The sequence below is a fragment of the Orbicella faveolata genome, unplaced genomic scaffold, assembly GCF_042242905.1.
Source record: "Orbicella faveolata isolate gen_17 unplaced genomic scaffold, um_ofav_v1 contig_3, whole genome shotgun sequence".
Classification (NCBI taxonomy): domain Eukaryota; kingdom Metazoa; phylum Cnidaria; class Anthozoa; order Scleractinia; family Merulinidae; genus Orbicella; species Orbicella faveolata.
In genome coordinates, this window is record NW_028301558.1 from 20802752 (window position 1) to 20829732 (window position 26981).

The following is a 26981-nucleotide window of genomic DNA, read 5'->3' on the forward strand; positions in this document are numbered from 1 at the left end:
TGCTGTAACTAAACAGAAGGAATCAGCGAATACAGTAACATTGAATGTCAGTATTTTGAAGTAGTATTGATATTTATTGTTTTCACATTTGTATACAGATGATTTTATGACACGTTTCACGCTCCAGGGAGATTTAATCAAAGAACTATTAAAAATATCGACTAATTTCAATTAAGACTAACATACATAATAACTCAGTCTTAAATTGCTATTTGATAAAATATTATTCTCTGACTAGGTTCATCACTGTTCAAAGTATCATAATAGCCCAAGTTGTTTTTGGTAATCTTGCAGCTGGCACAGAAATCCTTCATTTGGTTTCACGCAAGGTCTGGCCTGTCGAAGAATTTTCATGGCGTCCTCTAATGACAATCTGTTTGATGACATCAGGTATCCAAGAACGACCGCTGCAGAACGGGATACACCGGCATTGCTATAAAGAGATGAGTCAGGAATGTGTTATAAATATTATGTGCACATAATACGGCTTGCCTGTGTAGAAAATTATGTTTTGTAGAACCAGACAGACTTATTTGTATTTCGATGTTTAAGTGTCTAAGGTCAAGGTGAGTTATTTTAAGGATGCGCTTCTAAAAGATGTCTTTCCATGCCATCATTTCGATTTAGAAAATTGCCCAAAGAAATACGTACGCTGACTGGTTAAAAATCGTATTTCTATATAACAATTAGATTACGAGCTCGAGATTTCTATCGCGTGATAGTTGACGAGGGCACAGCGCGAGTCAACTATCACGCATAGAAATTGAGAGCGCTTAATCTAATTTTTTTTAGTATAAATCTACTAGTTGCGCAAAATATTATCTAAATCCTCTTCACCGACACTTCAAAAACGCAAAGAAGCGGCTGCCAGTTATGGTTGGCCATTCGTTTCAAAATTACGATAGGGTATACGCGGGTTTTTCTGCCGCGTACACTTGTTTACATACGTTACGTATGGACTTTAAGCCCATATATACGACCATTTAGATCGCGTATATACGCATTTTTAAAGGGCCACATATTTACGTAAATTCAAGTGCGGCGATATGCGAAATAAATGCCCAAATATGCGCGTCCTACAAGGACCCATATATACGCGTGCTAAAATGCGCGTATATGCGGGTCTCGTAAATTACGTTGTATATGCTGGCACGAAATGTGCCTTTTTAAGACAACGGATGTTCGTGTATGATAGCAATGAAAATTACTTTAACTAAAAATCGGCAATATGGCGGCAGTGGTGAAATGCCTTGTCATAGTATACCTGCTATTTAATGTTTGTTACTGCAGCTCCCCCAGTGACTGAACGTCTAGAAACAGTTATGCGTCTTTTGAATGACTGTTCAAGATTTTATCCTCACGCTAATCGTAACATGGCAGAGAACTTGATCGTTCGTCGTGAAGTTACTGTGGATTCTGTTCACCATTTAGGACAGAGGTGTCCAAGCGAATGCTGAGAGAATTCTGCCTCTTGAATTGCTGGTGAGACAAATTCAATACTTACTACATAGATGGGAAATGTTTGCAGTTCAGTTTTGAACTTGAGCAATCGCAAACTACATAAAGCATAAGCAGTGGAAGACATTGTTATAGAGAAAATATATATTTGGGTTAACTTTTAATCCTGGGTTAGTGTTAACCGGCTTTCGAACAACCAGGTCCTGATGATTCGAGAAATAAGACTGACGTGGGTTTTCCAATTCTGGTATCAGTATCATGCTGGGTCATTTGTGAAGTAGAAATATCTATGTTCAGTGTCAGCGTGTAAGGGAAAGTATTTTTCGAACTGACCCAACAGGGTCTGATTTGAGGTGGTTCAATACCATCACAAGGCGTGTTGACAGCGTCAGGGGACCTAATTCTCTCTGGCAGCATTGATGGACTACACTGCCTTATCAGTTGGAGGTTTGTAATTATATAATACACGGTGGTTTTGACGGGGCTTTAGACTTTAAGTTGTGCAACAAACAATTCTGCTGCAACTGGGCTCGCTCTCTTCTTGGCTGCTGTGTAAAGTTATGGGTTGCCCTCTAGAGTGTGTTCAGACGAAGGGGATGAAAATTTAGAGGTAGGAAGAGCTATGCTATGGCACAGGGGATTTAATAGGGGAAGCAAAATTGTTGGGTTGTCTGTACACAACCAGTGAATTGAGCGTCTCTGGAGAGAAGTCTTTATTGAAGTCGGTCAGTTCTACTACACTCTGTTCTACCAGATGGAAGAAAATGGCATCCTGGAATCGACCAGCATAATCAATCTGTTCTGTTTGTATTACATATTTCTTTCCAGAATTAACAACCAGTTAAACCTCCTAGTTGAGGCATGGAATAACCATGCTGTACGCACAACCAATATGAGTGAACGCAGTGATTTTACAAGACTGATATATGTAATACTGGAAATACTAGCTGTCAGGGACACATTTGATGATAACACCCAACCAGATGAATTATCTGGTGAAGACCCAATAGGACTTACAGTAAATTCGCATTCTGTTTCCTAAAACTCCCCTTGAGGTATTGATATATTATAGGCTGGACGACCCACTCTTCCATTAGAAGCTGATACAGTTGGCAAAGCCCTAATGGGAGTACATTGAGGTGCATGAAACTGCTCTTAACGCAACATTTCCCGTCTAAGTAGTAAATATTGCATTTGTCTCACCAGCGATTCTAGAGGTCGTATCCTCTCAGCATTCGCCTTGGTACCTCTGTCCAATGAGTCAACTAAAGGATTAGCCTGCGTAGCTTGGCGGTTTAGCTATTTTTTAAGCAATTTGAGCGCGAGCTTACAAAGCGACAAAGCCGCGAAAACGAGCAGGAACCCCCCAGGCTCCTCGTGGCTACGCCGCATTTGGCGCTCGTTATCGCGGCTTCGCCGCTTTTTTAGCGCGTTCACATTGCCAAGCTACGCAGGCCACTAAACGATGTACAGAGTAACCCACAGCAACTTCACGACGATTAGCGTTAGGATAAATCTTGAAGAGTCATTCAATACACGCATAACTGTTTCTAGAGGTTCATCCACTGGAGAGCTGGAGTAACAAACATTTAATAGCAGATAGACCAAGACAAGGCATTTCACCACTGCCGCCATATTGACGATTTCTAGTTAAAGTAATTTTCATTGCTATCATACACGAACAGCCATTCTTTTAAAAGGCACATTTCGTGCTGGCATATAAAACGTAATTTACGAGACCCGCATATACGCGCATTTTGGCACGCGTAAATATGGGTCCCTGTGGGACGCGTATATTTGGGCATTTATTTCGCATATCCCCGCGCTTGAATTTACGCAAATATGTGGCCCTTTAAAAATGCGTATATACGCGATCTAAATGCTCGTATATATGAGCTTAAAGCCCATACGTAACGTATGTAAACAAGTGTACGCGGCAGAAAAACCCGCGTATACTCTGTCGTAATTTTGAAACGAATGGCCAACCATAGCCAGTTACTACCGAAACAGGTAGAGTGTTTTTTCGGAGACGCGCGAAACAGTTGCCGTCAGCGACAAACGAGAACGTTTTGGGTCACGTGGCTTGAAGCCGTCAAATGAAAAGTCAAACGCACGTGAGCACGGGGTGAGCACATTCCTTCGCGCGGTCTTTGGCTCATTTCTTCCAGCCTGTTTTTCCCACGCGCTTCTTCTCATGATCAGTCGTCGATCTTTCGTTCTGATTGTTACCTAGTAGTGCAACATGATACAGATAAAAGTTTTTCATAACATTTCTTTTCCCGAAGATCGATGTGAAGTGATAACGACGGACGAGAATGAGGCGGCGACTTGCGATGATGCAAATCGTACGGGATAAATTAACAGGAACGTGAAAGAATGTGATCACGTGCGCTTACCTATTTGGCGTCAGTTTTAGACCACGTGGGCTTAATTCAATTACGTTTCTCGACAACGGCAACTGTTTCGCGCCTCTCTGAATAAACAGTCTACCTGTTTCGGCAGTAATTAACAAGTGCACACCGCAAGCTAAACACTATCTACAACAGAATAGAAGCTAATAGATAGTGAGTAGTGTAGCCAATCAGAGAACGACATTCATGATGGAACGCGAGTAGATTTATTTAAAAACTCGATAGAACTAAGGAAAATGTTTTCTGTTTCTAAATCAGACATTGCTGTGGTAGTTGGTTGAGTCTCCGGAGAGCGGGGTAGAAGATTTCCACGCCCTGTAGATAAGTTTGTTCTATAAAATTTCCCACATTAAAATTCGGAGGACCGACAATTGCTCTCTGTCATTAAGGTTTTTGAAAAACATCAATCAATGTTCTACAAGTATTTTGAACAGTCATTGGAACAGTATTGTGCAACAGAATAACAAATAACAACAACAGAATTACTGTAATTTATCAACAGTTCTTTAATTTGACTTGAATTAAAAGAAATGTCATGCGTTGAAAATGTTTGTTTGAGTGCTTCCTTACCAGTGAACCAGAACAGCGCCATTTTTAAAACCATCTGTTATAAAATCAAACATTTCTTCAAAGTAATGACAAATTTGCATTTCTGGCAAATCCAATGTCTCAACAGTCTTGTAGTCAAACTCCTGCAAAGTAGAGAACATGCAGAAAATTACACTAAATTTTGTTTCATATACTCCAGTTGTATTACTCAAAGATTGAAACTGCGATTTAACTATACTGCGATAATACTACAGGCATTTTAATACAAATCAAATGTGACATTAAAATCTGCCTTCTGAAGCCTTATACTGGGGCGGATACAGGATTTTAGAGAAGGGGGTTTGGGTTCGAGATACAGACCGCTGAAGGTGGTCCCCTGTAGGGGGGATCGGGGGGCATCCTCCCCTTGGAGAAGGAGGGTTTGGGATTTTAGAGAAGGGGGTTTGGGTTCGAGATACAGACCGCTGAAGGTGGTCCCCTGTAGGGGGGATCAGGGGGCATCCTCACCTTGGAGAAGGAGGGTTTGGGATTTTAGAGAAGGGGGTTTGGGTTCAAGATACAGACCGCCAAAGGTGGCCCCCTGTAGTGGGGGTCAGGGGGCATCCTCCCCTTGGGGAAGGAGGGTTTGAGATTTTAGAGACGGGGGTTTAGGTTCGAGATACAGACCGCCAAAGGTGGTCCCCTGTAGGGGGGATCGGGGGGGGGCATCCTCCCCTTGGAGAAGAAGGGTTTGGGATTTTAGAGAAGGGGGTTTTGGGTTAGAGCAGGGGCGGGGCAGAAGACTCTTGAAATTTTTGTACTGGATCATCCAACAAAAAGTGACGTCACATCCGGTTTAAATGGTGCCGCGCAGCCCGCTTCACAAAGCGAAAAAATGGCGTTTCGATTGGGGAAGATTTTCTTCTATTTGCAAACCATCAGGTCCGTGTCCTTCCATATTGAGGATAGAAATATCGTGAAGGCACATTTCTTCGACTTTTGAAGCAAAACTGTTGGCAAAAGAGAACAGTTTAGTATTGTTTTGAAGGAAAATAACGGAGAGCCTTGTGTCATCGAATGGCGGATTTTACACATATTCAAAACTGGTGTTGTTCCGACTTTTGGTTCTTATTGTTCGTGATTCGGTTATAACACTAAGTGCAATAGCCTATAATGTTAACAACAACCTGGATGAAGTATTGCTGGCCATAGTTTGTACTGTGCACAACGGGAACATATTTAACAGAAGCCGTTTTTTTCTGAAAGTGAACACAGTTGAAGCTCTGTATCCACGTGCGCGTGGTGGAAAAGACATGCTGAAGCGTATACTCAAGGTTAGTATCCTATTTCCGTATCTCTTGTTGAATACGGTTTTTCTCTGTAAGAAATAAGTGATGTTGAGAGTTAGAGGCGAGCTTTGGAGATATCAGATTTCCCCGAAGAGATCAACAAAGGGGTGAAGCACTCCCCCACCAAATTTTCTGGGAGTACCCCCCCCCCCCCGGGTACTGTGAAACTGTTCATAAATATACATGTATGCTGGACAGAATTCAAATTTTATCCAGTGGTCAATTGTATATTCCTCTTTATTGTCTGAACTGCAGTGCTGGCCTAGGGATCAACTTCTTTGAGCAGTTACAAAAGAGGGGGGTTGGTCTGTTTATAGGGTTAGCTCCTTAGCCCTTAACTTTACCTCCGCTTTTGACAGGTACCCACTTCTACTGTGACCCGGGGCGGGGGGTACTCCCTTATTTGCACTATAGGGGTATGTGTGGCCCCAAAAGGTATGGTTTTTCAGTCATTTTGGTCATAAATAGGGTATCAGTTTTGGCCATTTTGGCCTTAAATAGGATATGGGTTTCATACTCTAGTCTTGAATTGGGTAATGTTGTTTAGAAGAAGCTACTTTTTCATCATTAGTGATAAGACCATAAACAAAAGGCTGTCAAAAATTATGTTTAGGGCAACTGTGTCAGTTACCATGGTGGTAAATAGGTTATCAAATTTTTATTCTGGTAATAAATAGTGTAGGGAGAATCGCAGATTTTGGTAGTCATAATTAGTTAATTCAACTATTTTGAGATTTTAAAGATATGTTCTATATATCAAATTGACTCAACAAGAGATGCTGTGGGAACACAGGCCGCTGGTGATTGTTTTCACAGCTTTTTTAGTTCTTCCAAAGATCTGTTTACAACACCTCATCTTCTGTTAATCTGGTGGAGATACAATGTAGCTCTGTAGCAACAGGATCTTTGTTCATTATTTGATCAATGTTTAAATGGCATCTACCTTCCATCTTGTAAAGAAAGAATAATAAATGGCTGTCTCATACGCATGCATCAAATAATTCACAAAGGTCAGTTGTGATTGCTCCATTGTGGGTGGGCTGAGAATTCTAGCTTGGTTTGATCTTAAAGTGATTGTTTGCCATTTATTTCCCCATGCATTTGGCTGAATATGACCCTGCATGACTATTCAAAAGCCTTATTGGATAATCAAATGGGCAATATCCCTCTTTATTTGAGTTGCCTTCAGTCATTCAATCACAGTGGGTTTTGCTGAGTTAATTTTCTTTTCTTTGTAAATTGATATTTCTGCTTTAAATTCTAAATCTAGGCATCATGTGACACTCGCCATGTGAAGAGTTGTCCTGGTTAGCCAAGCCAAAGTGTTTATATAAAGAAAAGTTGTCCTGCCTGTCAGGGTGCCAAGGCATGACATGAGCCAAGGCTAGACAACTCACCCACCCCTGTTGTCTTGCAGGCAAGACAGGTTCATGATCCTAAATGTAAACAGCTGGTTGATTTTTCAAAGAAATAAATGAAAAGTTAGCTTGGCCAGGGTAACTCAGGAGAAGGGTTGTCTTGGGTACCCAAGACCATATAAATGGTCCCTAGTAGGGCCATTCTATTTTATTTCCACACTCCCTCTTCCTTTGTTGACATGAGCTTTAGACGGGGCTATGAAAGAGTTATTTCTGCACTTTTATCTTTTCTGTTAGGTGGTAAATATTGACTTATTTAGTGAGTGTGGCTAGGGGAAGGGGGTGTGGATATAAAATGGAATATCTCTAGTCAGCTCTGGGCCCAAGTTGTGTGTTGTCTAACTGAGTATACAAACTATACTTTCCAAAATCTTTATGGGTCGGTGTTTGAGAGGATCATCTTATATGTTCATCACTACAGTGGAACCCCACCTTATGGCCACCCCATTCACATAGCCACCTTGTTATTACGGCCACTTGATTCTGGCTTGAACAAAGGCTCAGTCAGTTGGTCATTTTCTTATTTAAAGAACCCCTTTAACCACACTGTTAATGTGGTCAGATTTTTGTGGCCCAGCAGCCGGATTAACAGAGTTCCACTGTAATTTAAAATTGTCAGTGTTGGTTGTTTTAAGAATATTTGTACTTCACAGAGGTGAAAATGAATTTGAGCTATTACCCACAAAACAAAATTCTGGATCGTACATTTTAGGAGTAATATACAAAATTTATAATAAGCATTAGGCATCACTTTGATAGTGAAGTCCCATAACTCTATTATTTGGAGATTGGTTATCCACTATCCCTGAAATTACCAAGGCTGATATGTCTATTATCATGTCATCAAAGCCATAATATTTTGACACCTACTGTACCAAACACAGTTTCCTTAAGTAGTAACAAGAGTCTTTCTTTAGTAAACCAAAATAGTACTTGCTGCCAGGTGCTTTATAAAAGTAAAACCCTTCCAGAGGCCTTCACAAAGTAATATCAGTTGCTAACAATTTTTTTGTGGCTGATTTAAACCTTGTAATAAATCATACTGAACTGGCCCAAGTTTAATATACATTTTGTTGCATTAAGCTCACATGTTTTCAGTTTTCATGTTTTCAGTTTAAAGGAGAAGGTCACTCCAAAAAGCTTCCTTTTTTTCTCTTCACTTATAGCAAGTGAATATTCAGCATTTCCACTCACCAAAGGTTCAGCCTCTGAAGTGCCTGCTGTCCTTAAGAAATTCATCTCGAAATTAAGAAACGACTTCGGAGGCCACCATTTTGCAACTGTCTTAGCAGCCTGAGGCTGTGTTTATGTGACTTCATTCTGTCCAACTCGAAATTGGTGGGAAGGAGAAGAACCTGCAACTGACTTGGCATCCGTCACAAGGAGTTTAGAGCTTGTTTAGCTCAAAATAATATGTCTCAAGAGCAGCCATAACCCAGAGTGGTAGTCAAAAGGCTTGTCGCAAGCTATCAGGGCAAAATCCGTCAGACAGAATGATGTCATGAAAACTTGGCCTGGGTGCTTCTTTGGAGGCAAACTTCATAAGGAAAACCTGCACTTCAGACGCTGAAACTTCTGTGAGTGGCTAACCTTAGTGCAAAGTTTTCATTAGCGTTGACATAAAATTTATGTTTTTTGGAGTGACCTTCTCCTTTAAAATACACACATTAAGACTTAACTCAGTAGCAAGGTACCTCTTGTATGACCAGTAACAGTATACATGTATCCAAAAAACAAAATATATATTGTCCAAACTCAGTCATGTTAGTAGTGTTAGTGTCTAATGAGTTCCTGCAAAGAGATAATTATACAATCATTCTTGCAACTCACCCCAATATTCTGGGAGTCTCCCACCTACCATTTAGATCATCCATCCCAGGCAAGTTTTGAACTATTGTCCAGATACAAGGGACCATGGGCTCCTAGGGACAGTGCTTTAAAGTGCTATTATGATGAAATTTGCGGATGTCCTCCATAATATGAGCATAACAGTTTTGTTACCATGGCAACATACTGGGTTTCAACCTTTCCTGATGATTATAGGCTTTTCTGGCCACCTTTGGCTTTCCATTTTGATATTTGCCAATGGTGCCTCATCAGCACGATCTAGGAAGCATACATGTATTAACATGCAAGGTCAAAGTCGTAGCCTCGTTTAACGTTTTTCAAGCTGAAAATCACTGAATTAGTGAAATCAGGTTAGAGGGGACTGGAAAAGAGCAAGTTGCCATGGGAAAATACAGGCTGTATATAATTTTTATAGCCATAGGTGTGTTTCCTGTAGTTCTAAGTATAAGCCTACCAACCTGATGTAATATTGGGTTAAGTGTATGACAACATCAGTCACCTCATTTGCATATTTCTATTTTTCAACCTACATATCTTTGGAACTGATGCAGATATCTGCAAAAGGTAAACAGCATTTTTAATCTTTTGTGGAATGCTAGGTGATACACCTGAAAATTCTGACTCAAGGAGTGAAAATTTAAGGATAGAAGCACTTTAAAGCATTGAGTTGAATTTATGCTGTTGGCAAAATTTTACTCTAAGGTGTCGAAAGGAATTTGGAGGGGAATTTGGTGTGGTTATTGAATTGACAGATGTTGGTTCTGTTATTATTGTCATTATCTTCTATATTTTTGAGGCAGAATGGTTGTTGGCAAAAGCATAACTGGCAATATGCTCACTGACCTGTGTTTAGATGTTTTCAGGTTTTTGTCTCTGACAATGAAGGTCAATTTGAGTAGTTACACTGTCTTTACAATAGAACATAAGGATATTAATAGTATAGCTATATTTCAATATCCTCATACTAAAATTATAGTAATTTTATGGCTCAATTTCTACCTCTGCTTTAATTTGTTTAAACCAGTTTATTTTTTTAAACCAATTTAATTTCATCAAAGGGGAAGGGGGAATCTGAGAGCAACAATAAATTAGACCAACAAATATAAGGACATTTGCAATGGTTGCTTTCATGGCTTAGTGGAGATGAAGTGGACCAAAAAGTCAGAGATCTGATGTTTGAATCTAGGTCTGTCTGTACAAAGATTGTATTGTAGTATAGGAGTATTATGGTAAGTTATCACTTATGTTGGGGGGTTGATATGGGATCCTGGCTGTACTGTTGTAGGGTAGGAATAGGGACTGACGGGTGGGTGGTGTGCTTGTGATCCTTTTTAAAAACCACTCTAAAAGTAGAAACAAACTGATTTCAATTGAAAAATTTGCAGCACAGGTAAAAATGATACATTATATCTTGTTTTTTTATAGGTGGTAAATGAGCAAATACCCTCATGATCAAGAGACCTGTCCAAGTGTGATTTTTTTTTTTACTGATAATGGAAATCATAATAAAGATGCAAAGTCACCTTGGTGTGATTTCTTCCTTGACAGTGAAGTGCAACCTAACCAAAAGTTGCATTCTGTAAGAGGTTTACAAAAATTAAATGGAAAATTAAACTACACCAGTTTGTATTAATTTTATAAGTACTCCTCTCTCCAAAATATATTTGGTATGTTGTCGTACATGTACTGGCAAGAATATAATGTAGAAATTTTATGGGAAATGTTTCCATTCAAAAAATATGCAGCTCGGACACAATAACAATAATTCTCATTTCTGTGGTGTTTTCTTTGGTGTGAAAGTGTAAAAACAGATTCTATTACCCTACATGTAAGTTGAAGAATATAGGAGTTCCTCTGCAAAAGTTTGTTGTTGTTTTTTCTGTTCATTTTTTTTGTTGAACATTTATATTTTCCTATAAGCAGTTTCTTCTCAACACATTGTAAGATAATAACTAGCCATAAAAAGGACGTTTTTGTCTCAGAGATCATTTTCAAGATAAAAAAAGTGATTTTCATTTATATTCTTTATTTTCTTTGGGCAGAGACGTTTTGAGAATTTCCCTAAAAATATCACAAGGTACAAAGGAAGGGGCAAAAATAAAAGTTGTTTTCATTATCAGTTTGAGTCTCTCTGAAGCTGCAAAGTATGGTTATTTTATACTGTTGTGGATGACGTTAGGCCCATTTTAATTCAAAATACAAATGGGAACTTACATTGATAATCACACAATCCCTTAAATTGGCACTGTTTTGTTTTTTGCTTTTTTCCAGAAAACAATTTGAACATCCTTTTTACACAAGGAGAGGCGGGGGGGGGGGAGGTATTTTACATAGTTTTAAATAGGGAAGCTGCACCTCAAGGTCCATCCCCTTAATACTGTATCCCTTTTCTAAACCCTTAGAAAGTAGTTTTAAAATATCTTTTTGAACAATATATCAGAATCCCCTCATTCTGGCTCATGAGAGTAAATGAGAGATTATCAACAACATTTTAGAGCTAGAAGAAGGAAGTCCCTAAAAGAAAGATTTCGGTACCCTTTCATTATACACCTGAATTTAACTTGTCAGAAATCCCTTACCCTTTAATAGTTATATCTGAAGCCTGAAAACTTTTGAGCAGAGCTTCCTGATATATATCCTTACAAGGAGTCCTCCCACATACACAATCCAGGAACTCTTGACAAGTTGCGATGAAGCTGGCTTTAAGACTGTCTGATAAGGCAGCTTCTTCAGTTTTTGAGAACAAACTTGTTACTCTCAGTCAACTTCTAGTATGGAACCTTTTCTTTTCTGGTCTGGTCCAAGTTCACAGACACTACTAGCTAGCAATCACTTTCACAACACTAACACTAGCAATGTCAGTTGCAGTCTGGTTGTTCAGTTTCACCGCACCATGTTTCATGGTCACTCATCATTGTCAGACATGAGTTCATAATAGCTTGTAACATTCACCAGCCTGGTAGTGTCATTGTTGCTATTACCTGTTCCCAGACTTCCTTTTATGGCTGGGTGTTGGGGCATGATATTTCATTACTGTTTGCAAACAGTTTGTTAAGATCGCACATTGAAAGCGTGATGAATTAAAATAATTGAACTCTATGAGAGAGAATTGCTAGGGTTCTCTCATTCTCTGGAACTGAAATGTCTTGATGTAAGCTTATATAGAAAAAGCAAACTGAAAATAGGGCAAAATGTCTAAGTAACCTTTCAAAATAAGTTGCAAAGACATTTGATAGTTAGGGATTAAAAGATAGGGAACTTGCTCTGTAAACAAGGCAATTGAAAGGAATCGAAGCAATTAAAGGTGCATGCTTGACCTCACAGGATCGGGCGGGGGGGGGGGTGTATTGAAACTATAGTGTCACTGACATTTAACACTGTTGAAACAGAAAAATAAATTACACTATAACTGAAAAAAAAAACACGACATGCCCCGATTACTGAATCGCCCATAAAAATATCCTCTTGTTTATATTTAAGGGGTTCACGGCCTGCTAAAGTACATGTTAAAGGAAGCGTTTGCCATTATTAAGGGATTACCGAGGGAAACATTAAGATATCTCGTTTAAGGTTCTTAACAAATCGTAACAGAATTTATAATGCCAGTTTGAGTCACAAGCAAGAACAAGAATTTGAGTTAGTGTCGATTGGCAAGAAAGTTCCGCCCCGTTATGTGTGTGGATCTTTACAGTGTGATACGATTAACAGCTCTGTGTTTGTTAATGGTAAATTTCAAAAAATGGGCTTCTGTTAAATAGGTTCTCCCACGGCTAGAAAACTGACATGGCGCTTTTCTCTCAGTGTAATACCTACCTAAGAGAATAGGATATTTGAATTGAGTGCAACTTACCTAGAATTCATTATTTCCACGTAAACGATGACTCCTGTGGAATTCAGTTACGAAGAAACGACGACATTTCGTAAAAACACACGCCTTCAAAACAGCGTCTTTTTGAACAAATAATTGTTCTGTTCCACAAACAAACGATATGGCGAGGAAGAAGACAAAATTTTGTTTATCATGGCCAAATAAAACGTTAGAAATATCCCGCCGATCGCGAAATATTGCTGTTTTACTTACAGGGAGAACGATTATGTCGCAGTCAAATTTTATTTCGCCGCTCAGCCCGCTTTTTTACCGGATGTGACGTCACTTTTTGTTGGATGATCCAAACACACAAAAAGTGCCAGGCGTCGCAGAGTGTTCTCCCCCGCCCCTGGGTTAGAGATACAAACTGCTGAAGTAGGTCCCCTGTAGGGGGGATTGGGGGGGCATCCTCCCCTTAGAGAAGGAGGGTTTGGGATTTTAGAGATGGCGGTTTGGGTTCGAGATACAAAATGCTGAAGTAGGTCCCCTGTAGGGGGTATTGGGGGGGCATCCGGCACTTGAGAATCTTTAAAATTGAGATCCTTGGAAATTGGATTTCTGGCACTCTGCAGCCAAGTCAGCATGCTATAACGTCTCACTTTTTTTCATTTAAAGGGTTTGACCGAACTCCCTAGATCCACTCCAGTTATGCTTTTCTTCACAATTTTTGCTGGCAGCCCCCCCCCCCCCCCCAACCCCCACTAGAGGACATATCCCTGCTTGATTAAAAGTTTTCTTGCCAACTGCTACAGAACTGCTAAAGAACAAGCCTTGGACAATTGATTGGTTGTGAGAGAGCATGAAGTTTTTTCTTTAATTTGAAAAAGGTTTAAAGGTTCTCAGGTTATTCCAAAAGCAGTATAAAATCTATTACTGAGAACAAGCTAACTTTTAGTTATTTCCTTGCTAAAGATTACTTTTAAGAAAGTTTGAGTTAAGGTTGCTTCATTGATATGCACAAAAACAGGCACACCTGTGGGAGGGGATTGGGGGGAGGGGCAGGAAACTGGGAGGATAGGGGAGAGGAGAGGAAAAGGCAGGAAGTGGGAGGTTCTGACCCCCCTGTCCCCCTCCCCACACACACACACACACACACACACTCCTGTAAATTAAAAGAAATTCCAGAATCAACCTGAATTGAAAACCATTGACAACATATTTTCAAAATTACCTCAGGAAATGCATTCTTCATTCCAGTTCCAACATTCAGTATATGAGTTATGTTATTTCTTCTTAGTTCTTCCATATTTTGTGCTCCATCTTGTGAGCTGATAAATAAGTTCTCCTGCACTTTATAAACCTTGTCATCAGGATCAACATCCTCACAGAACCCCACACATCTCTCTCCAGTATCTACAGCAAGAAGACTTCCATCCTCATTCTTGTGTTCTATAAACTTAAGGTAACTGTCACATGAATCAAAACCTACAAAGAACCAAGCACCTACTCCAACATACAAAATGACAAATAAAATGCCATCAGACCTTCATGTCATAAAATTGAATGATTTGTGTTGTTTGGCAGGAAATTTCTGTACCCCTCCCTTGGATGATCTTTTGGCTTGAACTCTCCACCTCCCAGAAATAAATCTCAGTTTTTTTTAACCCCTTCCCCCTCCACTTCCTCCAAATTTCAAATTTGGTGGGAATAGATCATTTCTAGAACTGCACATCGCTCATGTGTATGATTATACAAAGCTCTCCAGTTTAGCTTCATATTGTATTTTTTTGGAATTTCCATTAACCTTCTGTGGGGTATGTATAGATATTTTCTTGAACCAAACAATGCCCAATTCCCTTGAGATACGCCTGCAGGGAATTACAGCAGCTGTATTCATCAAAGTAAGCATCCAGTCCAAGATGATGAATACAACTACCATGATTCCCTGCAGGTGCATCTCATAGAGGGAATTGGCCCAAAGATGCACTGCAGACAGGAAGCTAGGCAGACAGGACAGACAGACAAAAGGATGGACAAATGGATGAAGACTGACAGACAGACAGACAGACAGACAGACAGACAGACAGACAGACATAGACTGAAAGACCAAGCTACAGGACTTTCATTGTGGACATGTCACTAGCTTCCCCGTTGGACTTGACCCCAGATAGGTCCCAAGAATAAGATTGCTTCACACTTTTTCATTGGGCCTTTTTTTAACAGTTTTTAAACTCTCCCTGGTTTGCGTGGGATAACACTTGATAATATGTACATAACTGCAGTGCAATTTCTCTTTTACCTTTCTCCCCTCGGATGTAGTAATTCTAGTGCGAACAGATTTGAGCTTGTCCACCGAGAAACCTTCCACCTCACGAAGAAAACTCATGGCTTTTAATTGGCAGGAAGAAATCTGGGAGCTAGATATATGAATAAATTAGCCTCTCTTTCATGCGAGTATGTATAGTACGCCTGATAGAAATTGAATCACGTTTGAAATTTTCGTAGAAGATCGAAAACTTGTTAAAAACAACATATTTTAAGCCTATCTTCGTCTCGCAATGATGTCAGGATCCTCGCTACGTTTTGCTATGACCAACGTTCGTTGTATTGCTAGACAGACAAGGGTCTTTGCTACGCCAGTGCGACGTAATGTTTCACCTGCTGGCTTCCAAACTTCTGCAAAGAAGGGATTTCTTTTACGTAATTCAAGGCTACTACATACGTCATTCATAAGAAAAGCAGATAAGCCTGACCAAGATACTGCAAAGAATCAGGAGAAAGATGAAAAGAAGCTGGCTCTAAGGGACAGATTGAAGTTAGTGGTTGCAGAATATGGGACAACAGCAATAGTGTTTCATGTTACCATTTCTCTCACTTCACTTGGGATATGTTACGCTGCTGTGAAAAGGTCAGTTAATGTATATTGATTCAATGCAAAGAAATACGTGTAAGTGTAGACTTTGACAGGGAAAAATACTTATCAACTCTTTCAATTTGTATTGTGCTAAGGCCATCCCCCCGCGGGGGAGTTGGGTACAGAATAATTGGGTGGGGGTGTGTGGCCCACTTCCCAAAACTCTTAGCCTATTGATGACCAAAATCTGCAATTTTACCAACCCTTTTTATGACCTGAAAAAAAATTTGATACCCTATTTAAGACCTGACACAGTTGCTATAATCATAATTTGTGAAGGGCATTTGTTGATGGTCTCATCAATAATGATGAGAAAGTAACTTCTTCTAAAAGAACATACCCAATTTAAGACCAGAATGGCCAAAATTGACTCCCTTCTTATGACCAAAATGGCTGAAAAACCCTATCCTTTGGGGCTGCATACATACCTATATAGCCCATATAAGGGAGTATCCGGGTGGGGGGGGGGGGCATCCCCACAAAATGTTTCCTTTCCATCACCTGACATTTTTTTCTTGGAAAAGTAAATAAAAGATCCTGATACACTGTCCGAGAAGCAAAATTTTACTTTTTATTAACCAGTTCACATTTCAGAAGGAAAAGAAAACTAATCCAAACATCTGTTACAGACATTACAAATAGACAACACATGGTCTAAAAAACTTAATTGTATTATTATTATTAACTGTTTTTTAGACCTTGCGTTGTCTATTTGTAATGTTCATAACTGCTGTTTGTTTTCTTTTCTTTGTGAAATTGAAATGGCCAAAGAACAAGTTAGAATATTTATGATGTCAATTTACATTGTTTTGTTTGCTTATTTGTTTTTCTTGTTCTAGTGGAATTGATGTTCAAGCAGCTCTCCAGAAAATTGGTCTCAGCTCTAAAGTGACTGACTCTAGTGTAGCAACAGAAGCAAGTACATTTGTGGTGGCATATGCTTGCCACAAAGTATTTGCTCCATTGAGAATGTTAATGACAATCACCTGCACTCCACTGATTGTCCGTAAGCTGCGGAAAATCGGGTTTCTTAAAGAACCGCTGAAGCAGTAGAAAACAACTCTGACTGGAGGACTTTGTTTTATATTGTTGCCGTAGGATGACTGTAGAGCAGATTTAAATAATTGTAATAACTACAGTAGTAGAAATCAATGTTAATGATATTGTATCCAGTTAAAAACCAATTTTATTTAGTGGTTGACCATTGTGAAAATAATGTTAGAAGGTTATTTAAATCTCTGGTTGAGATTGAGATAAATGAAGTAACACGTGCATTGCAAGCTAAAATTGTGATAATTATTTCCTTAATATTATTACATGCAGGGCAGAAAAAAAACCAGGTCCAATTACCTGGGGCAAGTAAATTTTCCTATTGGGCAAGTGAAAATGGAAGTTTGGTGGTCTGGTGGGCAAGTGAAATTAGCCTCAGTAGTCTTGTTGTCAGTAGTCTTGTTAGTTGATGAGGCATGAACATTGCAGGCCTATTGGGCAAGTAATATTTTGCGGGGACAACTGAAAACTGAAATGTAGTGGCCCGCTGGGCAACTGGATTTCAAAATTTTTTCCTGCCCTGACATGGACGTTCTTTTAGGTGCCTTTCAATAACACACTCTGAGTTTTAAAAACCCAACTATAAAGGATGAATTTGTTGCTACTATCAACTATGGCATGAACCTTGAAAAAGAAACAAACAGAATGGATCAACATCTTCATGTAACAGTCACAACCCACACATGCGACCTTTCAAACCTGTTGAATTTAACTTCCATTTCCTTATGGGTCTGCTAAGAAAATAGCTAGCATTGAAACATGTAGCATAACACAAGTTTGTGTGTTATTGAAAGGTCTTTCATTTTTCAAGATTTTTTGTCAAGTTTTACATTTCACTACATTTTCAGCCTCTGCAAGGGTTTTTGTCAGGCCAAGTTTTTGTGTAGACTGTCAGCAGTCTCTTTCCTTTCCTGTGATGAGTTTTGTTTCTGAGCATGTGACAAACGATCGAGTGGCAAAGCTGTACGCTGCTAGAAGCATGTTTCTGGTGTTGTTCTTGGGTGAGGCACTTTCCTCATTATGGCCAATACTATGCCTCTCCCCACCCAGGTCCTGGTTGTTCAAAGCTTTGATAATCCTATGTCCACATAAACCAGACAAATCACTATTAATTTACCACATGTGCTGGTTAGTAATTTCTCCAGGGGATGATGTTATTCATCCAGTGCTGTGGGAGGGTAGCAGTACCTTAAAGGGTAGCAACACCTTAAAGAGGTAAAGTCTGCATGCGAGCCAAGTGGTCCATCATGCTGGAGCTTATTTTCAGCTTCGGTAGCATTAAGTGGCAAGGAGTATTTCTACTCTCCTTGGATTGGTTGCTAGCCATCCCAGGGTTACCCTCCAGTATTTAATTTTTGTACACCTGGGTGGAGAGAGGCACTGTGAGAGTATAGTGTTCTTTCCCCAGGGACACAACACAATGTCCCCAGTTAGGGATCAAACCTGGACCGCTTGATTCAGAAGCAAGCGCACTAAACCATGAGGTCACTGCACCTCCACAAATGAGTAATGAAAAAGCATCCAAAGAATCCAAGGCCATATGTATTATACTTTCACATAAAAACTCTCTTGATTATTTGAGAAATGAAGAAAGCATGTACCTACAAGTCATGGTTTCTAAATTTCACTGTGTTGTTTTGCAGCAGTATAAATTCTAATCTGCTTGCCTTTGCCAGTGATAATAACACGTACAGTGGAACCCTGTCTTACAGTCACCTCATAATTACGGCCAGTCTTTTTTTTGGCCTGGCAAAATGCCCACACATTTTCTTATAAGAAAACCCTGTTAATCTAACCACTCCCTTTCCATTGTTAATATTGTATGTAGTAATTGAAGATTCAGCTTTTTTTGAATTGTTATACCTGCATTTCAAATGCCTGTCAAAGAGCAGTTGTGAAAGTTGGCACTACCCCGTTAATACAGCCACCCTGTTAATACAGTCAAAATTTCATGGCCTGTTGGTGGCCTTATTAGCAGGGTTCCACTGTATGTAAGAAATGAGAGCAGCAATGTTCTCTCAAGAAACAAGGCTTTGATCTGTACATTAGATCATCTTTTATTACTGTAACAAAATATTTATGGCAGTGATGGTTTTTAACAGCAAATTCAAACATGTTTTTTTAAATTGAAAGAACACCAAAAAAATTATTGTAAGTTGTGCTCGCTAATAAAAGTAAACTTTTCAGCTAGTTTTCGGCCGATCCTATAAAGTTCTACTGACTACTGATAGATGACCTCAAAGCTGACTGACTTACAGATTATTGTAAGTAAACTTTTCTTATTAAGAGATATCCCAACATTATTTTAGACTCTGGTTTCCTTTCATCCTTACTATAATCTTACTATACCTCCAAATACCAAAAAGCTACTATGATTTTAATTCATAATGTGTAGTAACTACAATAACTGCAGTTAAATTGGAAAAGAAGCACACAAATGTATTTACAATGTACAGTATCAAACAAACAAGCCTATCGAACCAAGGAAAATTTCTGATAAATCTTTTTACTTTCTCTTAACATAAACTTAATTTACTTTCCTTTACTTTACCTTACTTTGCAAAGACTATATGTACCTGTGATAGTGATGGAACTGGAATTATCATTGGTTTTAAACTTGTTCTAATAATGGCATGATTTTACATTTTACCAAGGCACATTGTCTTTCAACATGCACAAAAAACCTTCTAGCAATGTCTTTGCTTTTTTCTCTCGATCGACTGCAGATATTTTCAAGAACACACATACAGTACACTTTTAATTAATTTGGATTCATTTGACATAAGGTGCATCCTTATTCAGTAGTGGTGGGGCTATCAAGCATTTCATGCTTGTATCTACACATGAATTGTCTTCTTGTAATTTGGTTGTGCTCAGCTATTTGCAACAATTTACAATCTATTAACTATCTAGTGCTTGGTCCCTGTACATGTCAATGCACTGTCTGTTGGTAGCTGCTGCAGTGTGTCCAGAGGGTGGGCATTATTCCTAATCCAAGGGTGTGCCAGCACGCCATTGAGGGGAAGTCTCTTACTGGGATCATGCATAAGAAGCTGTGGAAAAATTCAAGTAGGCAAGAATAAGGATAAGCAAGAACAGTACTTTGCTTTTGGTTTCACCACACTCAATTAGAAACAGCTCTTGGAAAAAAAGTTTATGCCCTTCCCTTTATGTTGGTAAGTAGCTTATTCTCTCTAAGTTTCCAGTTCTATAATTGTAACTTATTAAAGAAATACTCTTTCCTTTATTCATCCTCATTCATGTTTCATTTCACCAAATGAATGTTACCCATTCAATCTAAATGCCCAAACATTTTTACTTCGTCTAGTTTTAATCTCTTTATCAAAATCTCTTTATTTCTATCTTTCTGTGAGTTTACCTTTGCAATAAGGTCTCTTGCCCCATCCGACACGTAACTTGGGAAATGGAGGTCAACCTGAGGAAATAGATATGGAGATATAAATCATGAGGTGACCGTGTAAAGTGTACAAAAAGAATTACATTGACCACTTATTGTGTTGTGCCAGAAAATATCCATACCCCTCCCACAGAAGGTTTTTTGGTTAGAACCTTCCCACTTCTTCAGAAATTCCAGTTTGGCTTCATAATTTCTTTTAAAACATTTGGCTTTTGAAACCCCCCTCTCCTTCAAAAATATTTTCCAATAACCTTCCATGGGGGTGGGTATGGATATTTTCTGAAAATGCACATTAAATTAATATGTATGTAGTGGAGCCTGTTTGTAAACATGCTGGGTATATATTTAATGTAATTTATTATTTTCTTACCCTTGAAATTTTGCGGTATGTTTCACGGTGGCCATCAGCTTCAAAAGGTGGCTTTCCCACTAGAAATTCATAACACAATACCCCCAGACTCCATAGGTCAACCTAAAACAAATTATAAGCAAAAAGAAGTGAATTCAAAATTATTGTCAAAAAATTAATACCCTGAGGCAGCAGCATTACACATTCAAGTGTTTTTATGACAGTAAAATGACACAACTACTAGCCATGGTACTGGCTGGTACACACATGGCTAGCAGTTACGAAATCTCTCGTTTCAAGCCCTGGCCTGTATTGATCATTGTGCTGTGTTTTTGGGCAAGAATGGCACTTTTCACTCATAGCACCTCTCTTCACCATGGGCTCTCCACCCAGGAATAAGTTAGAACAAAGTTTACTATATAGTAGGTTGTCGAAAGAGGCACTGTGCAAGCAAAGTGTCTTGCCCAAGAACACAACACAGTACAGGTGTTCCTGCAGGCCAAGGCTCAAACCAGGACCACTTGACCACGGGTTGAGTGCACTGTCAAACCACAAGGCTGCTGCACCTCCACATACAGTACTCAGTATTAGACACTAAATCTAATATAAATATGGTTTTCCAAAATGCTGTTTGACTTGAGTGCAAGAAAACAATCCCAGAATGATGTACCTTAGCTGGTTACTGGCTGATTGCAACAGTTGAAAAAGGTCTTACATGTATTTCCAGCTAAATTTTACTAAGAAAACAAGACTTGAGGTAATTAATTTTGAAGGTGTTGAAGCCAGCCAGAGCTGAAACAATTCAGTTTTTCATATAGTACCAGCTTATACAGAGCAAGCTTTGCCCCTAGCCAAGTTACCTTTTCATCATGTGCCTTTCCTTCAATCATCTCAGGAGGGAGGTAGTCTAATGTTCCACAGAGTGTTGTTCGTCTGAAATTCAAAGTGAGTTTTAACACGTAAGTTGGATCTACGGTAGAATGCACCAGCCAATCATTAGCCCTCACTGCTGATTACTCCTTGGTTTAATAATTTTCGTGAACACGTGTTATCAATTTAAAGTTTATTTACCTTGAAGAAGGTGCATGAACTGACCATCCAAAATCTGCAATCTTTAAATCACCCTGTATATGAAAAGAGCCAAAAAATAAAACGTTGTTTGGGTGATCAAAAACATTATCAAATTTACCTACTGTAACAGTAAAACTGATTACTTCATCTGTAGACATGCAAGTTATAACTTTCTCAAACTCATAAAAAAATTCATCAATTTTGAACAAAGGAAATCATGACCATGATGGTTTGGATATCTGATCTTGATTAGCTTTAGACTTTTACGATTTTATATCTCCATTTTCTCCTTCATTTTAGTTTCGATTGAGAAGATCTACATGTATCAAACACTCAAGTCAGTGTTTGACCACATTTCCAGACACCTTGAACTTCATCAAAAATACTCTGCAACGAGTCATATTTTCAATTCTCTTCTCGGTGTTTGGAAATGTGGTCAAACACTGTCTTTCGTGTTTGATATATCACATATTAAATTTGCAGTGATAGTACCAGTCCTCCTGAACAAAAACAATCAAATGCATAGTAATCACAGAGTAAAATTGATTTGTTGAACAGCACTGATCAGTGATTCAAAAACTCATTTAATGAGTTTTTGAACAAAAAAAATGAATGTTTAAATGAGTGTCTTTAAATCTGATAGACACAGCTAAAGTTTACAGCCAATTTTCTTCAGAAAACCAAAAATAAACCCAAGGATTATTCTACAAGTGATTAGATCTACCACAAACGTTTTTGAAGCTGTTCAAAAACCTTGCAGCATGTGTTTTATCGAGTTTAACACACTCAGCTACATCTCAAGTTTTAAATCCGATAAAACAGTGAATATTGGTTTTTTAGATATTACATAATTTCACAACATTGTTATATAAATATTACCAGTAAGCTCTCTGAATTGAAGTAAACAGAAGTGCATGTTTGGTGATCAAGTCTACTCTAGCTCAAGAAAATTCTGAGATTTCATCAGTTAATGATTATACAGTGTACTCAGGTCTTGTGTAGACAATGACTGACAATTTGCATGGAGACTAGCCTGAGAAGTAATTTGACGACTCACCAATAATTTTAAATAGTAAGTTCTAAAGGTCTAAAAAGGATTCAGATAATTCTCAAACCTTAAGCCCAAGAAGCAAGTTTTCTGGTTTAATGTCTCTGTGAATCACTTTTTTTGAATGGCAGTACTTCAAGGCCTGGGCCAGTTGACGGATATACTGCAAATTAATGCAACGCAAAATTATCTCTCAAAATAACTGACTCAGACTCCTTCAAACAACTAAATTTAAATTAAAGTAACCTTTACCTATTTTTTCTTGTTATCTAACAATATCATTGCAAGAACATGGATTGTACATACATACACGAGTCACTGACAGTGAACCACAATAAGCCAATAATAAAGAGAATTTGGCCCAGGTCCCATAACATACCTCAATAGACTATTTATTAATAAGTAGTAACTAAAAAATAATTTTAAGATTGCAATTTACTCAGAGTCACTAATTTGGGAAAAAAACTTACATTTGATGAGGTTTTCTCGTCAAATCTCTCAGCTTTGTTCAACTCTTTATACAGTTCACCTTTTGGAGCATACTCCAAAATAAGATATACTCTTGTGCTATCATAGAAATATCCAAAAAGCCGCAGAATATGGGGATGCCTAATAAGATAATAAAAATTCAAGAACAAGCTAATTAAACAATGAGCAAAATGAATACACGATGTGTGGAGTACATAGAATAATAATCTTAGTAGTAGAGGCAGTGAGTCTGACTGCTGCAGCAATAATACTAAATATTAAGCTTTTTGGACCTTGGAGATCTGAGTGTATGGATGTCCATACAGTAGCCTATTATATACGGCTGTTAAATTATGAATAATTATGGCTATTGATCTAGTAAGAATGTTTGATGCAAAAAATATTACGGAGATGGAAAAATAGCAAGATAATAAGACCTACAGCTAGAATAGATCTAGATGACATAATGATTGTGAATGTAAAGTTTGGCGGTAAGAATAACTAAGAGATAAAATGTGCATGTCGGAAGATATGTGGAAGAGCATTCTCCTTCCCAGAGGCTGTGCTCCTTTTGGTCAGCACCAAGAATTGCAACCTCTGGCCGGGTCCAATTTTCTGAATATGCGCAGAGAATTCTTTTTGTATTCTCAGCCAATCAGATTTGTCAAACTTGACTCTGAGCATGCGTAGAGTGACGGGAAGTCCGTGAATCGCGGACCTCCGGTGTTGGACCTTCCCAGAGGCCGCTATTCTTGGTGCTGACCAAAAGGAGTGCAGCCTCTAGGGACGAGAATAATGGAAGAGAGGAGTAAAGCCTCATCTTAAAGAAGATGGACAGCTATATATACACATAATGATTACAACTCAACATTTACCTGAGATGAGACTGAATTTCAATTTCTCTTCTTAGCTGATGTTCCACATGATTTTTCTCCAGCTGGGATTTGAACAAAACCTAAAAATCAAAGGATCTAAATTAAGAAGACTGTCTCGTCACTAGCATCCGGTACATACATTGTGGACTGGACATTTGAATATCTTCAACTGGATACCATCCATTCTTTCTTGAAAATCTAGGTGACGTGCAGGGCTGCCAAAAGTAAACATAGCCATGCCCTCTGCAAGTGAAAATCACAATCTACTTCATGATCCTTGGATCTAATGAGCTATTTGTCTAATTCTTCTTAAAAAGATGGCACAATTAGCCATTTATTCCAACAATAAAGCAGCCGACTTCAAAAATGTCTGACAACCCAGAAAGCTTATTGCTGCTGGTGCTTTACTCTAACTTGTTTCTGAAGCAAGAAGCAACAGCCTGTTAGTAGTCTTTTTGTTCCCAATGTTGCAAACAGTAATACATAATGTTACCATTTAAACAGCAGCGTGTTGTTTTGGTATACCTTGAGTGCCACAATGTATTTGCTCTTCTTCTCTCTTGCAAGATAAACATTTCCAAATTTCCCTGGGTTAAAAAATAAGAGTAACTTAGTATAGCTGAGTCTCCCGCAAATACAATGAACATGATTACCATCAGAAAATAGTGTCCACCCACACTGTTTGTACAGATTTGTGACTCCATGACGACAGAGAGATTCTATGAAACATGTTCATTAGCTGATAGCAGGAGTTACACTGTACAGTCAAGCCTCTGTTTATTACAAAGCCATCTCCCAAGTAAACACTTGGCTCCTGACCAGCCACACATCTATAACCTCCTATGTGTGAACACCTTTTCTGACTGAGGGAAGCATGTTACCCTGTATCTGCAATATTTGATCAGTGCACATTATTTTATACAACCAAAACAAACTAACCTTTTCCAAGGGGTTTGCCAATATCAAAGTCGTCTAGTGACCAACAAGCCCTATAGAAAAATAAAAATATAATTTTAATTATATAAGGTAATGGCATGTTGTTAGAAATAGGAGCAAAACTAAATTAACGTTATGCAATCTTTCTTGGAAAGGGGAATGCTAGCTGGCTAAACCTTAAGCTTAATTACCTTGCGTTCTTCGAGTTCTTTGATTTTCCCTTCTCTTGATTTTCTTTATTCTCGTCCTGTGGTTCCGCAGTTGCATGGTTATCTGTTCGCTGAGCTTGAGCTAAGGACATAAGATTTTGTCTCTGTGTAGACCAACTGTGTTCTTGCTTTCCATTTGGTTTGTGCCCTTGCAAGTCCTTCTTGACACATAACTGAGTCGCAGAAGCAGGTTTGTGTGGACCGTTAGTCATAATATTGTGTCCTTGGGCATGTTGACGATTACCAAAGTTGTTGGTCCCCGATGATAGTTGCATACATTCTTGAAGTCTTCCTTTCAAGGCTTGAGTTTCTTTCAGGGCAACTCTTTGTGGATTCGCATTAGTGTTGACTCCGATTGCTTTAGGAATATCCTGGATTAAATACGATAATAAATAACTTGATTAATTGTAGCCTCTATAAAATCTAAGCTCACTTCTACGATAAAGTTGAGTCTGAGATGAGATCAGACAAAATGTGTTCGAATATCCCATCATCCATCATGGCGGCCACATTCAACTTTTCCTAATCACATTTTTAAAATCAAATTACGCCAACATTGTCTTAAGGAATTAATGAATTCCGTTTGTTAAGTAGGGATTTAGAATATCGGAAACTTTACAACTTACACAAACCTTGAAAATTACGGCGAACGAGAACAAGGTTTCCACGAACTTGTCCCCGAGTAACCCGCTCACTTCGATAGAGTAGAGATCGCATCATCTAATTTAGCCTTCTTTTATCGCTCGCATACACTGTAAATTGTTAGAAATCTTAATGAACTTACCATCTGTTCGAGTTATCCAAAGTTCTTCTCTGCCAAGAAAACTGAAGTCACCTGTAATTCGCTGAGAATTGCAGCCTTCTACAAAAACATGGCGTGCTTCGAAAATTAAAACGCCAGATCAGAAACTTCGAATTTCGTTCGTTACCTTTATGCGAGCATTTGATTGGTAGAAATTCAAAGTCTTTACCATATTAGGAGTTACACCTTCGTTCCCAGTGGTGTCCGCGTGAATCTCTTGAAATAGCATGAAAAAGGACAAGGAACAACAAACACGGTCAACAAACAATTTGCATCAGTCTGATTTTGATAATAGATTATTCCGTAAATCTAAGCATGATAAAATGAACTACGTCAATTAAATATTAACAGAATAATCAAGAGAATAATTAGCCCTGTTTGTAGCTTCTGTTCGAGATAATTTGGTGATTTTTTTTTTTCGTCTCTAAGAGAATTGAGTATATTCGGAGCGTAAAAAAGTGAACTGAATGTTCAATTTGATTGGATCTACAAGTATGACAGTCAGTAGTCGCTTCAAGGGGGCGTCGATAAAACTCGGAACATGAATTTTCAAAAATAAAATATACAAAAATAAACTGTTATCAGCTCTAAATATGAAAAGATATTTTGGGGGGTAGGGGAGTCAGTAAGGGAGGGATAGGGAGCATTGGGTATTCATTCAACTGACCACAATGAGTACAAGCTCCTCTTCTTTCCTGCCAATTGCATCATGTGGCTTTACAACACTCTGTTTCTTCAACACAAACATGAACTGTTGTAACCGGTTCTACGGAATTGTCGGAAACGGTCGAAAATAACACGAGAAGCGATAATAACAGAGCGTTCTTCGATCTTTACTCTTCGATGTTTACAGGACAGGATCTCGATACGGTTGACGAGACGACGACTCAAAGTACGAAATGTCTCGAATGACACTTAATATTTAACGTATGTCACACAACGTGTCACGGTAATTTAAAGTCTCTTCACCATGGACGATTAACAGAAGTCCGAGTAACAAGCAAGTTATTATTAACAAATC

General features: G+C 38.6%; 3 protein-coding genes and 1 long non-coding RNA gene across 5 annotated transcripts; 2 read left to right on the forward strand and 2 right to left on the reverse strand.

Annotated features, from left to right (window-relative positions):
- Positions 1–53: 53 nt before the first annotated feature.
- Positions 54–15242, reverse strand: LOC110045239 (dual specificity protein phosphatase 19-like). Its single transcript, XM_020750837.2, has 4 exons — positions 15120–15242; positions 14052–14276; positions 4440–4561; positions 54–433 (listed from the first exon to the last, which is right to left on the reverse strand). The coding sequence occupies exons 1-4, from the start codon at positions 15204–15206 to the stop codon at positions 259–261; spliced, it is 609 nt and encodes a 202-aa protein (XP_020606496.2). The 5' UTR covers positions 15207–15242; the 3' UTR covers positions 54–258.
- Positions 5293–11131, forward strand: LOC149106832 (uncharacterized). Its single transcript, XR_016209911.1, has 3 exons — positions 5293–5297; positions 5557–5731; positions 10438–11131. It is a non-coding gene; the product is annotated as an uncharacterized LOC149106832 (long non-coding RNA).
- Positions 15243–15270: 28 nt separating the features above from the next.
- LOC110045240 (mitochondrial inner membrane scaffold 2-like) lies at positions 15271–18974 on the forward strand. Its single transcript, XM_020750838.2, has 2 exons — positions 15271–15728; positions 16574–18974. The coding sequence occupies exons 1-2, from the start codon at positions 15379–15381 to the stop codon at positions 16785–16787; spliced, it is 564 nt and encodes a 187-aa protein (XP_020606497.2). The 5' UTR covers positions 15271–15378; the 3' UTR covers positions 16788–18974.
- LOC110045238 (aurora kinase C-like) lies at positions 18817–26842 on the reverse strand. Of its 2 annotated transcripts, none has more exons than XM_089298698.1 (12): positions 26130–26842; positions 25141–25529; positions 24953–25002; positions 24539–24600; positions 24014–24093; positions 23141–23279; positions 22738–22833; positions 21623–21675; positions 21412–21484; positions 20573–20674; positions 20164–20220; positions 18817–19837 (listed from the first exon to the last, which is right to left on the reverse strand). In XM_089298698.1, the coding sequence occupies exons 1-12, from the start codon at positions 26187–26189 to the stop codon at positions 19694–19696; spliced, it is 1305 nt and encodes a 434-aa protein (XP_089154824.1). In that variant the 5' UTR covers positions 26190–26842; the 3' UTR covers positions 18817–19693. The 2 variants fall into 2 exon arrangements, with proteins under 2 accessions (XP_089154824.1, XP_020606495.2); XM_020750836.2 differs by lacking the exon at positions 26130–26842 and adding an exon at positions 25943–26061.
- Positions 26843–26981: the final 139 nt, after the last annotated feature.

Coding starts and splice junctions, on each gene's coding strand:
- LOC110045239 (XM_020750837.2), bottom strand. CDS start 15,206: ATGAGTTTTCTTCGTGAGGTGGAAGGTTTCTCGGTGGACAAGCTCAAA. Junction 4,562..14,051: donor TGAAGAATGCATTTCCTGAG/GTAATTTTGAAA, acceptor TCTACTTTGCAG/GAGTTTGACTACAAGACTGT. Junction 434..4,439: donor GGCGCTGTTCTGGTTCACTG/GTAAGGAAGCAC, acceptor ATCTCTTTATAG/CAATGCCGGTGTATCCCGTT.
- LOC110045240 (XM_020750838.2), top strand. CDS start 15,379: ATGATGTCAGGATCCTCGCTACGTTTTGCTATGACCAACGTTCGTTGT. Junction 15,729..16,573: donor TGTTACGCTGCTGTGAAAAG/GTCAGTTAATGT, acceptor TTCTTGTTCTAG/TGGAATTGATGTTCAAGCAG.
- LOC110045238 (XM_089298698.1), bottom strand. CDS start 26,189: ATGCTATTTCAAGAGATTCACGCGGACACCACTGGGAACGAAGGTGTA. Junction 25,003..25,140: donor AAGAACTCGAAGAACGCAAG/GTAATTAAGCTT, acceptor ATTTTTCTATAG/GGCTTGTTGGTCACTAGACG. Junction 21,676..22,737: donor ACTTGCTTCTTGGGCTTAAG/GTTTGAGAATTA, acceptor TTTCATATACAG/GGTGATTTAAAGATTGCAGA.